The sequence below is a fragment of the Globicephala melas genome, chromosome X (assembly GCF_963455315.2).
Source record: "Globicephala melas chromosome X, mGloMel1.2, whole genome shotgun sequence".
NCBI classification, from domain to species: Eukaryota; Metazoa; Chordata; class Mammalia; order Artiodactyla; family Delphinidae; genus Globicephala; species Globicephala melas.
This window is the reverse complement of record NC_083335.1, coordinates 93857315-93870795: the sequence shown is the minus strand read 5'-3', so window position 1 is coordinate 93870795 and position 13481 is coordinate 93857315. Positions and strand designations below refer to the sequence as shown.

Sequence of the window (13481 nt, the reverse complement as noted above, 5' to 3'; positions counted from 1 at the left end):
TTGGATTGGATAAAAGTAAAGAGATTTTATTGCTGTAGCACTGAAAACGATTACAGCAAGGACGGATAGAGGGAGGCTCCCTCTTACAGTGGGCTGAGCAACCCTTGACATTTTCTCCAACCCCTTCTGGTTTTAACAAGTTGGTTGCTGTTGGTCTAGTTTTAAAAGTAACTCTATAGAAATAGAATGAAAGGGATCCCCGACACAGCCAGTTAGTTCATGTTGCTATCTTAATGAGACCTACAAAATTCCACATGATTATGTTAGCTGAGGCAGTTGCCATGCAACACAAAGACAGTCATAATGATCATTTTTCCTAATTAGCACCTCAGTTGAACTCAGAAAGACCCCTAAGATAAAAGTGACATGACAGAGATCCCCCAAATGAAATAGTTCTAATATGATATTGATGAGCTGATCTTATATATATTCATGCCGTGCGGTGACATTTCATGCTGCTGTGTCCTTGTGAAAGTCTTTGTAATTTTAAAGGAGGAACCTGGTGGTTGTGTTTTTGATGAATTTGTAGTGATTACTGCAAACAGATGAAATATAACTGAAATAGACAAAATATTAGTCTCAGTAACTTAAAAGAGGATAGTACCAATGGTTGGAAGATACACACAGAGAGTGCAGGAGGAAATATATAGTGCTTTGTTATGAGGAAGAGAAATACAGCTCCTGACATCCGGAAACTGATGTGACATTTACATGTGGGCCTTGATGTTGTTGGGAGCTGATCTGGCGCTCACAGGCAGGCTGTGGCGTTCTCCTGGTGGACATAAACGACCTCAGAGCACCAGCCTCCCACAGGATCACTCTGCAACCAGGATGAAGTGAGAGAAAATAAGAATACTTCATGATCTTGTCTAAGTATAGACCAAAACAAGGTGACTGGTCAAGCCACAAAGTATCAGACATCCCCCTCTCTTGGCTAATGTGAATCTCCTGCTACCTCCTTACCAATTACAGCTTTAGCCTTTTAGTTGGCCCATCTTCTTGATAAAACTTAAGATACCAGTCATAGCGTTGTCCCCACTTCCTGACATCACCTAATCTAGAGCAAATCCCTGTTGCCTTGAACTCTCCCCATAATTACCTAACATAACCCCAAATTCTATATTAAATCCTTTCAAACGCCCTCTTACTGAGACTTCCTGTGGTTCTTCATGGCATGTGTTTTCCTTCATTGCAATGAACAAAAACCTCAACTTGTTCAACTTGTTCTTGGCGATCTTTTGGTCTCATGGGTATTGGCAGTTGCCACATAGTCATTTCAAAATCAATCCTAGTTTAACAAATTTCTATAATCTAGTTACAAGGGAAAGATTCACATCAGAGTAACCCCACACTGACCCACAGATTTTGGGGGTGGTAAGAAGCTGTTTTGAGCGCCTTGACATGCTATTTTCAGTCACTTATTAATCATATACAAGAGCCCTCCCCTGTTTTTAGAATGCTCTGTTCACTGTGGTTTAGTATCTTAATACCTACATAAACTAGAGGGACTTTTTTTTAATATGGAAGTGTCATACATATCAAGGCACTCTGCATGTACTGTTCAGAGAATAATAAAAGAGTGTCTGTATTCAGTACCCAGTTTAAGAATGAGAGCATTCTTGTTTTGCATTTTTTATTCCCTTGCTTTATGGTTTTACTGTCTACTTGGATATATCCCTAAGTAATATATTTTCTCATTTTTCATTTTTGAATTCTATAGAAATGGAAATCATACTGTGTGTATTCTTTTTTTTTTTAACATCCTTATTGGAGTATAATTGCTTTACAATGGTGTGTTAGTTTCTGCTTTATAACAAAGTGAATCAGTCATACATATGTTACCATATCTCTTCCCTCTTGCATCTCCCTCCCTCCCACCCTCCCTATCCCACCCTTCTAGGTGGTCACGAAGCACCGAGCTGATCTCCCTGTGCTATGCAGCTGCTTCCCCCTAGCTATCTATTTTACATTTGGTAGTGTGTATATGTCCATGCCACTCTCTTACTTTGTCACAGCTTACCCTTCCCCCTCCCCGTACCCTCAAGTCCATTCTCTAGCAGGTTTGCATCTTTACTGCTGTCTTGCCCCTAGGTTCTTCATGACCATTTTTTTTTTTTTAGATTCCATATATATGTGTTAGCATACAGTATTTGTTTTTCTCTTTCTGACTTACTTCACTCTCTATGACAGACTCTAGGGCCATCCACCTCACTACAAATAACTCAATTTTGTTTCTTTTTATGGCTGAGTAATATTCCATTGTATATATGTGCCACATCTTCTTTATTCATTCATCTGTTGATGGACACTTAGGTTGCTTCCATCTCCTGGCTATTGTAAATAGAGCTGCAATGAATATTTTGGTACATGACTCTTTTTGAATTACGGCTTTCTCAGGGTATATGCCCAGTAGTGGGATTGCTGGGTCGTATGGTAGTTCTATTTGTAGTTTTTTAAGGAACCTCCATACTGTTCTCCATAGTGGCTGTATCAATTTACATTTCCACCAGCAGTGCAAGAGTGTTCCCTTTTCTCCACACCCTCTCCAGCATTTATTGTTTCTAGATTTTTTGACGATGGCCATTCTGACCAGTGTGACATCTCACACTGGTCAGAATGGCCATCGTCAAAAAATATCTCATTGTAGCTTTGATTTGCATTTCTCTAATGATTAATGATGTTGAGCATTCTTTCATGTGGTTGTTGGCCATTTGTATGTCTTCTTTGGAGAAATGTCTGTTTAGGTCTTCTGCCCATTTTTGGATTGGGTTGTTTGTTTTTTTGTTATTGAGCTGCATGAGCTGCTTGTAAATTTTGGAGATTAATCCTTTGTCGATTGCTTCATTTGCAAATATCTTCTCCCATTCTGAGGGTTGTCTTTTCATCTTGCTTATGGTTTCCTTTGCTGTGCAAAAAGCTTTGTGACTTTTTTGGCTCAACGTTTTTTTGTGAAATCTATCCATGTTTATGTGAATACCATTCCGTTCATCTTCACTGTTGTATCATTCTATAATGTATCTGTTTTCTTGTTGATGCAGATTTTTGTTGTTTTAGTTTATAATGTTACAAAAAATGCTGCTATGGCGTTCTTGTACATATGGCCTAACAAACATGTACAAGAGTTTCCTTGGGTAAGGTTTTTAAACTGTGAGTTATGACCTATTGGCGGGTCATGACCAGCATTTAAGAAAAAAAGGAAACAAAATGTCAGCATATATAAAATTATATGTATGTAAGTATATATATACTTGTGTGTGTGTGTGTGTATGTGTAGTTTTTTTCTGGATTGTGGTATAAAACATACTTTTTTCTTTCCAATTCCCCTTTCCCCCATCTCCTGCCTCCGATAACCATAAATCTGTTCTCTTTTTCTATGTGTTTGGGGTTTTTTTTGAAGTATAATTGACCTCCAACACTATGTTAGTTCCTGGCGCACAACATAAGTCTAGTTTCCATCTGTCACCATATGAAGATATTACATTATTATTGACTGTATTCCCCATGCTGGACATTTCATCCCCTTGAGTCATTTATTTTGTAGTTGGGAGTTTGTACCCTCTAAATCTCCCTCACCTAATTCACTCATCCCCTCGCCCCCCTCCCCTCTGGCAACCAGCTGTGTTTCTTACCGTGACCTCTGCCAAAAATGTTTGAGAAGACTCCGGTAAGGAGTGCACCTAGTAATGAAACTGAACAGCAAATGGTATGAGCATTTTCAGCCTTATAAGATGATAAGTTGTTTTTTATAATCGTTGTACCAATTTAAACTCCACGAACATTGTATAAAAGTTTCCTTTACAATCTTACCAACACTTGGCATCATGAAGAATTTTAATTGTTGTCCAACTGGTAGATATAAATGGATATCTTATTATGATTTTAATTTGAATTTTTCTGATTACTAATGAGGTTGAGCATCTTTTCATAGGTTTATTGGCTGTCTTGGGTTCCTCTTCTGTGATATGACTATTTATATGTTGCCAAATTTTCTATTAGGCTGTTAGTCTTTACTGATTTGAAGGTGTTTTTTTATGACCCCCTTCATCTCTAGAAATGCTTTTGCCTTAAGGTCTATTTTGTCTGCTATTCATACAACGATATCAAGTTTCTTTTGGTTAATATTTACGTGGTATATATTTTTTTACCATTTGCCTTTCAACCTTCCTGTGTCCATATGATTAAGATGAGACTGTATAGCGTATCTGCTATTTTAAATTATATGTTATATGTATTTAAATATTTGCTATACATATATGCTGTATGTATAATGTCTACATATACCTGCTATGCATATATGATATATAATTGTTAAAGTTTAATTTGACAATATTTTTTCTTAAACTATAGTTTAGTCTACTTATATTCATTGTAATTGCAATATTTGCATTTGTTTCTATTGCAATTACTGTAATATTTGCTTTTATTTATATTATCTGTAGATTGATTGAAGTACTATATTTTTCTCATTCCATTTTATCCTCTCTACTAGTGTAGATATTATATGAATTTTTATTTTTAGTGGTTACCCTGGAAATCACAACATTCATATTTAATTTTATAAATCATTAGTTATGGCCTTCTTCTAATCAGTAAAAGGAACTTGGTATTCTTAAACTCCAAATATCATCAGCCTGGCTTGTATATACTTTTTGTCCTATGTTTTAGACACACCTTATTTTCAATTCAACAATTTAGATATTATCATTTTTGTTTTACATCAACATTTGTTTAGATTTATCCACGTGTTTTACCAATTTCACTTTTCACCATTCCTTTTTTTTTTTTTTTTTTTTTTTTTTGTGGTACGTGGGCCTCTCACTGTTGTGGCCTCTCCCGTTGCGGAGCACAGGCTCCGGACGCGCAGGCTCAGTGGCCATGGCTCACGGGCCCAGCTGCTCCGCGGCACGTGGGATCCTCCCGGACCGGGGCATGAACCCATGTCCCCTGCATCGGCAGGCGGACTCCCAACCACTGCGCCACCAGGGAAGCCCTCACCATTCCTTTTTATATCTCAGATCTACTTTAATTAACTCTTCTTGAAGTAAAGTCTTTAGAAGTTCCTTTAGTGAAACTCTATTGATGGTAAATTATCTCACTTTTTATTTTACTGAAATTTTTTTGTTTTACTCTTATTCGTAAACAGTGTTTTCTCTGGATATACAGTCCTAGATTGATAGTTATTTTCTCTCAGAGCTTTGTAGGTATCATTTCACTGGCTTCTGGATTTCATTATTTCTACTGAAAGTCAACTGTCATCCTAATCATCATTCCTCTGTATGTAATCTGTTTTTTTCCCCCTCTCTAGCTACGTTTAAGATGTTCTCTTTATCTGTAGTGTTCTACAGTTTCACCATAATATGCCTAGGGGTTTCTTTTTATTTTCCTGTTGGAAGGGAAGAAAGGAATAAATATATACCATCATCTCCATGAGACCAGGGTCCTTGTTTGTCTTTTTCACATCTGTACTCTTAGCCTTAGCACAGGGCTTAACACATGTAGGAATGCAATAAATATTTGATGTGTAATGCATAAATTTATAAATAATTCTAGTTTCCTTATGAATAGTAAGAAAGAAACTCATCTTATTTCAGCATATCTAATAAGCGTGTCTTATCTCAGATGTCTCTGGTCACTAGTAGAAGATAAAGGAAGAAAATGAATCTTTTGGTCACTGTTCTTCTTTTTTAGGATAAGATTACCTATTTTTCCCCTGTAAATCTAAGGACAACTTAACTTGACTTTACAAGTGAAAGTTTGAACTCCCATGAGTTTAATGTTAAAATTAGGGCCTAGCAAATTCTGAATACTCAGTAATCATTAATCAGAAATAATGAGTGTAACTCGATTTCAGTCAAACTCACTCTTTAGAGTATGACCTATAGGAAACACATCGTCTATTCTGAGCCTTGTATTTCTGAAATATTAGATTGATGTGGCAGAGAAGAATATAACTTTTATAGTGGATGTCATGTTTATTTTCTTTCCTCTTTTACCCCTCCTTTATTCCTGTCACTCTGCCCCCAACACAGAGGCACACTGGCAGGCACGTGTACATGCACACACACACAATCATAGCCCATCATATGAAATGCTACATGTTATTCCTTGGCTTCTGTACGTTTTCACCCTTACTCAAAGCCTTGTCATACCTGACAGCTTCAAGTTCTTTACTGACAATTTTGCCAAATATAAAGGGCTTTCGGTATAAATCCTGTTTTTGTCATAATACTGTGTAACTTTGGACAAGTTATTTAACCTCTGTGAGCTTTGATTTCCTCATCTGCAAATTGAGAATAACATAGCTACTTTATGGCTTATAGTGAGGATTCTAGGTGTCATGTGTAAAGTGGCTAATGCATGACTTGGTGCGTGGTACACACTGACTCAGCCTTAGCTCCCTGTTCTTCAGCTAAGCCTTCCATCTACCTCCAGGACTTGAGAAGGTGGCAAAGGCATGATCCCAAGAGATTGTTCTGATGTTGCAGAGTTCTGAAACGACAAATGACTCAAGTCCATATCTGAGTCGAGCAAATATAAGGATTATAGTTATTGTTCTTATAAGGATAGCAAGAAGTAATGACTGACAATTCTGGGAAGATCTTATTTGTGTTAGGTGTTGGCAGCTCTAGGCATATATGGTAAAGATGATATGGAGGCCCATTTCCTGGGGCATGTAGACCTGGTGTGGCCCTCTTTCCCCTGTCACACATGAAATGGCCATCGATGTGGCCATTTCACCCTATATCTCAAGAACATACCAAAAAACAAAGACAAAAAAACCAACTCAAACAAACAAAAAATACAAGCTGAGGCTTTGGCATGCCTCTCTTAGGTGGTTCTCTATCGCTGATCTGTATTATTCCCCTTGCTCTTGTTTCTTTTTGTGTCAATTCTTTGTTCTATTGCAGAGGTTGGCAAACTTTTAAAAGAATAAGATGCCAGACAGTAAGTATTTTAGACTTTGTGGGCACTGTGGTCTCTGCTGTAACTACTCAAGTTTGCAGTTGTAGCAGAAAAGCAGCCAGAGACAACACATAAACAAATGAGCATGGCTGTGTTCCAATAAAAGTTTATTAATAGACACTGCCTTTTGAGTATAATTCATATTAATTTTCACATGTCATGAAATCTTCTGCTTTTGATTTTCCCCAACCATTTAAAGTGTAAAAACCATCTCTAGCTCGTAGGCTGTACAAAACAGGTAGTGAAGTGAATTTGGCCCCCAAGCCATAGTTTGCCTACCTCTGCCCCATTCTTCCTCTGAATTTTTCATACATATCTTCTTAGAACCCATGCAAGTCATTTCCTGAGTTGAATACTAAAACAAATAGGTTTTTATGTTTAATGATTCTGTTAGTTTTCTGTGGTCACCATCACAAATGGCCACAACTTAGCAGCTTAGAACAATGTAAATATATGATCTTGATGCCGAAAACTCGGCCTCTGTGCACCAGTGCCGAATTGAATCTTGGAGACAGAGTTTTGGGTGAAGTAGAAAAGGCTAGCTTTATTGCTTTACCAGGAAAAGGGGGACACGGCAGGCTTGTGCCCCTGAAGAACTGTTGTCCCAACCTGAGAGGATTTGGTGAGGAGTTTTATAGCAGTGGTTCAAGGAGGGGGTTACTGTTAAGATTAGGGTGTGTGCCAGTCAGAATGGCCATCATCAAAAAATCTAGAAACAATAAATGCTGGAGAGGGTGTGGAGAAAAGGGAACACTCTTGCACTGCTGGTGGGAATGTGAATTGGTTCAGCCACTATGGAGAACAGTATGGAGGTTCCTTAAAAAACTACAAATAGAACTACCATACGACCCAGCAATACCACTACTGGGCATATACCCTGAGAAAACCATAATTCAAAAAGAGTCATGTACCAAAATGTTCACTGCAGCTCTATTTACAATAGCCCAGAGATGGAAACAACCTTAAGAGCCCATCATCGGATGAATGGATAAAGAAGATGTGGCACATATATACAATGGGATATTACTCAGCCATAAAAAGAAACGAAATTGAGCTATTTGTAATGAGGTGGATAGACCTAGAGTCCGTCATACAGAGTGAAATAAGTCAGAAAGAAAAAGACAAATACCGTATGCTAACACATATATATGGAATTTAAGAAAAAAAATGTCATGAAGAACCTAGGGGTAAAGCAGGAATAAAGATGCAGACCTCCTAGAGAACGGACTTGAGGTTATGGGGAGGGGGAAGGGTGAGCTGTGACAGGGCGAGAGAGAGTCATGGGCATATACACACTAACAAACGTAGTAAGGTAGATAGCTAGTGGGAAGCAGCCGCATGGCACAGGGATATTGGCTCGGTGCTTTGTGACAGCCTGGAGGGGTGGGATAGGGAGGGTGGGAGGGAGGGAGACGCAAGAGGGAAGACATATGGGAACATATGTATATGTATAACTGATTCACTTTGTTATAAAGCAGAAACTAACAAACCATTGTAAAGCAATTATACCCCAATAAAGATGTTAAAAAAATAAAATAAAATAAAATAAATAAAATAAAATAAAATACAAAAAAAAAGATTAGGGTGTGTGCAGGGCCTGCACTCCTTTAATCTGGCCTCAGGTAGTCTCTTGATGAGCTTCTCTGGTTCCTTTAATCTGGCCTCAGGTGGTCTTCTCTGGAATGAACAATGCTGACATCTTCCATTTGTTGGGGGTTTTAGTTCTGTAAAGAGCTCAAAGATACTGTTATGTGTATCCCTTGAGGGGGCACCAGGACCCTGCCCCAATGCTGCACTGTTGTTTCTTGACTGCTCCTCCCTTGTCTCTGCATCTCCTCCCTCCTCTGATTAGCAACTGTTCGAATCTGCCCTTTGGAACACAGGGAAGGTCACAGAGGCTGTAGTCTGTTCCCTACAAACAAGAAACAACAGAAAGGCTTCCGCGCCCAGGAGCCCCACAGGGTCCTGCTCGGTTTCAGTCTCACAGTTCTGTAGCTCAGGAGTCTAGTTTGGCTTGTTTCTCTGCTCTTGGTTCACTAGGCTGAAATCAAGGTGTCCGCTGGCTGAGCTCCTATCAGGAGGCTCTGGGAAGATTCCACTTCCAAGCTCATTTTCATGGGCAGATTCTGATTCCTTGTGGCTGTAGGAACGAGGCTTCTGTTTCCCCACTGGCTGTTAGCTAAGAGCCAGCCTTTGCTCCGAGAGGCCTGTCTCTCTGATCCTTGCATATGGACCTCTACATCTCAGAGCCCTCTTCTCACGTTTGCAATCTGTCTGACTTCCCATTCGGCAGCATCTCAGTATCCAACTTCCTCCTCTTCTTCCTCTGTTTTTAAGGGCTCAGTGATTACAGTGGGCCCGCCTAGATAGTCCAGGACAAGCTCCCTATTTTAAGGTCAGCTGATAGGTAACTTCAGTTCCCTCTGCAAAGTTCAATCACAGCAGTACCTACATTAGCATTTGATTGAATAATTAAGGGACAGGAATCTAGAGGCAACATCTTTAGAATTTAGAATTGAACAATTACCACGTAGATTTCCAACATAAGTACTGATGTATAAGTCTAGATCACTTAAGATGTATCCAGAAATAATTTAACCCATTCAAGTATTCAGTTTGGGTGTATTTTATACAGTTTTGGAGCTAATCCAATAATCCTTGCTTCTCAGTAGATGATCTAGCCACTTGAGAGGAAATTTGAGATGTACATGCTATGGTCATTCAATGAATAATTTGCTCCAAGGATGACATTTTCACTTTTTTCCCAGTAGTAGAACTGGGTTTCATAGATAACTTACCTTTGTTTCCTACATTCAGTACTAGTTCAGGATAATTGCTGTGGAGAACAAATTGACATATTTTTCTGGAGTGATTTTTTTTTATATTTAAGATCCAATTGTCAATTTCTAAGTCCAACCAGGTACTGAATCTCATGGATATAATACTCTAGGGCTAGAAATCTCTCTTTGACTCCTAGCTGCTTTGCCTCAGCCACCATGTCAGACTTGTCACCGATCTTGCTGATTTTCATCCTCAGTTGTTACCTGAAAACTGGGTTTGCCTCTTGGTGGGTGTTGAGCCAGTAGACACAGCCAAGCCAAAGATGGGGAGAAGAAGGAAGGATTTATTATTACTTGAAGCAAGTAAGGAGAACACCAGGGATCGTTCTCAAAAGAGTGTCTCCCCAACAGCAAAACTGGGGAAGCTTTAAGCTGAGTACATGCATACTCATGAGGGAGCTGCAGCATAGAATTGGAGCAAGTTGACAGAGTCCAAGCTTCAGTTGATTGAAGTCAGGAGGGGCGACATTATCATTCCATCCTCCACCTGGGTGGGGGCCTTAGTTCCTGCAGAACTCAAAGATATTATGTGTATCTCTTAAGGAACCAGGACCCTGCCCCAAGGCTGCACTTTTGTTTCTTGACTGCTCCTCCCTAGTTTCTGCATTCCCTCCCTTAAGATCATTAATTACTGAGACCTGTTCCAGGGCAAGTATTTTAGCCAGGCTCAGATCACAAAATGGCTTAGGCCAAAATGGGTTCTACGTCAAGAAAGCCATTCCTGGTTCCCTTTCTCCAGGGACCCCCTAACCTATCTGCTTCATAGTGGCCCAAGTATCTTTATCTTTCTTTTCACTTCTTGCCCGCATGGTACCGTGATTCACATCTTCATCATTTCCTATCCTATCTGTTGCAATAACTTCTTCATTGGCCTTCCTGCTTCTGGTTTCTCCCCCTTACAATGCTCCAGAGATGCTGTGATTCAACCTGAAATTTACAAAAACTGCCAGAGTTCCCTAGCATCTCCAAAATGGCATTCCAACTCCTTCACTTGACATTCAGAGATTCCCATTATGTGACCCAATCCTACCTTTCAACCTCATCATTTTCCATTACAGTCCTCCATAGAGGTGTTGGGACAAGTAGTAAGTGAACATGGGCCATGTTCTGAGAATGGTAAATAGGTCTGTGTAACTGGGGTAAAGGGTTTGTGTAACCGTTGCAGATGGGTGTGATTATTCAAAGGTCCTTCTTTTCCACATTCAACTGATTGTGAAACCCAGACAGGTCCTTCTACCACCTACGTTTTTAATTTGTCTCCTCCTCTCTATTAGTCTTGCCATTGCCCTAGCTCGGCTTTTGCCATCTCTCTCCTGGACTGTTGCCATGGCCAACCTGTCTCTTTGTCCCATTCTCTCTTTACTCTAACTCAGTCATTATATTACATCAAGGTATCGTGCTAAAACAGAGTCTGATTGGGACACCCTTGGTGGTCCAGTGGTTAAGACTCTGTGCTTCCACTGAGGGGGCACAGGTTCTATCCCTGGCCAGGGAACTAAGATCCTGCATGCCGTGCATCATGGCCAAAAAAAAAAAAAAAAAAAGAAAACAGAGTCTGATCATGGCCCCTTTATAATTCAAAACCTTCATTTGTTGCCCAATGTTGTCATTAAAGATTATTTACCCACTGATGCAGTGGTTAAGAATTTGAGCTATAGCATAAAAAAATGAAATAGTGCCATTTGCAGCAACGTGGATGGATCTAGAGATTATCATACTAAGTGAAGTAAGCCAGACAGAGAAAGACAAATATCATATGATATCACTTATATGTGGAATCTAAAATATGGCACAAATGAACTTATTTACAAAACAGAAACAGACTCACAGACATAGAGAACAGACTTTGTGGTTGCCAAGGGAGGGGGGAGGGATGGGTTGGGAGTTTGGGATTAGCAGATGCAAACTGTTATAAATAGAATGGATAAACAACAAGGTCCTACTGTGTAGGACAGGGAACTATATTCAATACCCTGTGATAAGCCACAGTGGAAAAGAATATGAGAAAGAATATATATATGTATAACTGAATCACTTTACTGTATAGCAGAAATTAACACAACATTTTAAACCAACTATACTTGGATAAAATAAATGTAAAAAAAAAGAACTTGAGTTATAGGCCAGACTGCTTGGGATGGGATCCTGGCTTTACGTGTGAGACACATCATTTCGTTGCTCTAAGTCTCAGTTTCCTCCTCTATAAAATGGGGATAATAATGTTTACAGAGGGTTGTTATGTGGATAAAAGTATACTGAGTATGAAGAGCAATTAGCAGATACCTGGTACATAGTACGTATGCAACTAATAGTGGCCATTAAAATCACCATAATATACTCCAAAGATTGAGATGGACTCTATAAATAACTATAGGCTATTTTTTAGCCTATAGGCTATAAATAACTATAGGCTATTTTTTACTTAATTAAGGATTTTTGAGAGTTTATTTGGCTAAAGAATTGAATTCCAATGCTGTCCTCTTTTCTTTTGAGTAGGCAGCTAAGGATTGTAACTGGCGAATGGTTTTTTGAAGAAAAGGCAAAGCGTTTCAAGCACGTCAGTGTTCTGGGCACTGATGTTGTCCGGCAGTCCATCTTAAGAAGAAGTCCAGGTAACTGAAGCAAAACTGTTTTGACCTTCATTTTGGCAGGCTAAATACCTTCCCTATGTTATGTAGCAAATGAGAACAGTTGAATTTCCTGAATCCCTTGGGTCATTTCAAACCTCAGTGGCATGAAATCTCAGTCTGCAGTTCATACAAGGGAAGAGGAAGTCGGTAGAAAATAAAACCCACAGTGATTTTTCATATACGTGACACACGGAGATTTCCAGGGGAGGCGTTTATCTTCATCACAGACGGGTCTTTTCCTGAAGGCACTTCCAATATTTTACTGAACATTTAAGAAAGTGACATAAAACAGGTGAATTACATGATTCACATTGTGAAAGCAATCCTTGGTTTTTCAACAGGATGTGTTTCAGATTTCATTTAAATGTTGTTTTTTCTCATCCAGTGATTCTCAACCAGGGGCTGATATTTTGTACTGTGCCCCCCTCCGTCAAGCTAGGCGAGTGTTGAGATATGCAAGGGCGCATTTTTGATTGTCCCAATGACTATGGGGGAATTAATGGCATTTAGAGATGCTAAATGGCCTGAAATTGCGCAAGACGGTTTCACTCAATGAGGAATTATACTGTCACCAAATGCAAATAACACCCCCCCCTTGAGAACATTACTCTGTGCCTTGAGACTACAATTTAATTGGTTAAATATTGAGTGAACCTGTGTTTAGGATCATGTTTCTCAGGTATGCTGTAGTAAAGGTGGAGCAGGTGTCTTTTGGTCTGTTCCTAGGGTATCTCCCCTTTCAGACACTGGAGACAAATGCCCTTATTTTTAAGTCTGGCGGGTAGGGCTGGGAGGCTTGGACCTGATTCCAGTGCCACTTCTGGGTGTCACAGTAGCAAGGAAGGGCTTTCCCAGGTGGGTAACGTCAGGTCTGATGCCACAGTGGGACAGAGTGGAGTTAGAAGTAAGCAGTTAGCTCTGGCTGCTTCCTCCGCTCAAACCTCAGCACCTTCCAGAGTGTAGACTGTCTCTCAAGTCACGAGGTGTGTGCACAGGTGTTGGCCTCCCGGGAAGTCTGGCTTATGTGTTCAAAAATCAGGGGATCGTT

At 39.6% G+C, this 13481-nt stretch overlaps 1 protein-coding gene across 1 annotated transcript in view; it reads left to right on the top strand.

Annotated features, from left to right (window-relative positions):
* Positions 1–13481, top strand: part of SYTL5 (synaptotagmin like 5) — a 224196-nt gene that overhangs the window by 141922 nt on the left and 68793 nt on the right. The window contains exon 4 of the mRNA XM_060292910.1: positions 12300–12415. Coding sequence (XP_060148893.1) covers positions 12300–12415 — 116 coding nt within the window. The remainder of the gene's footprint in view (positions 1–12299; positions 12416–13481) is intronic.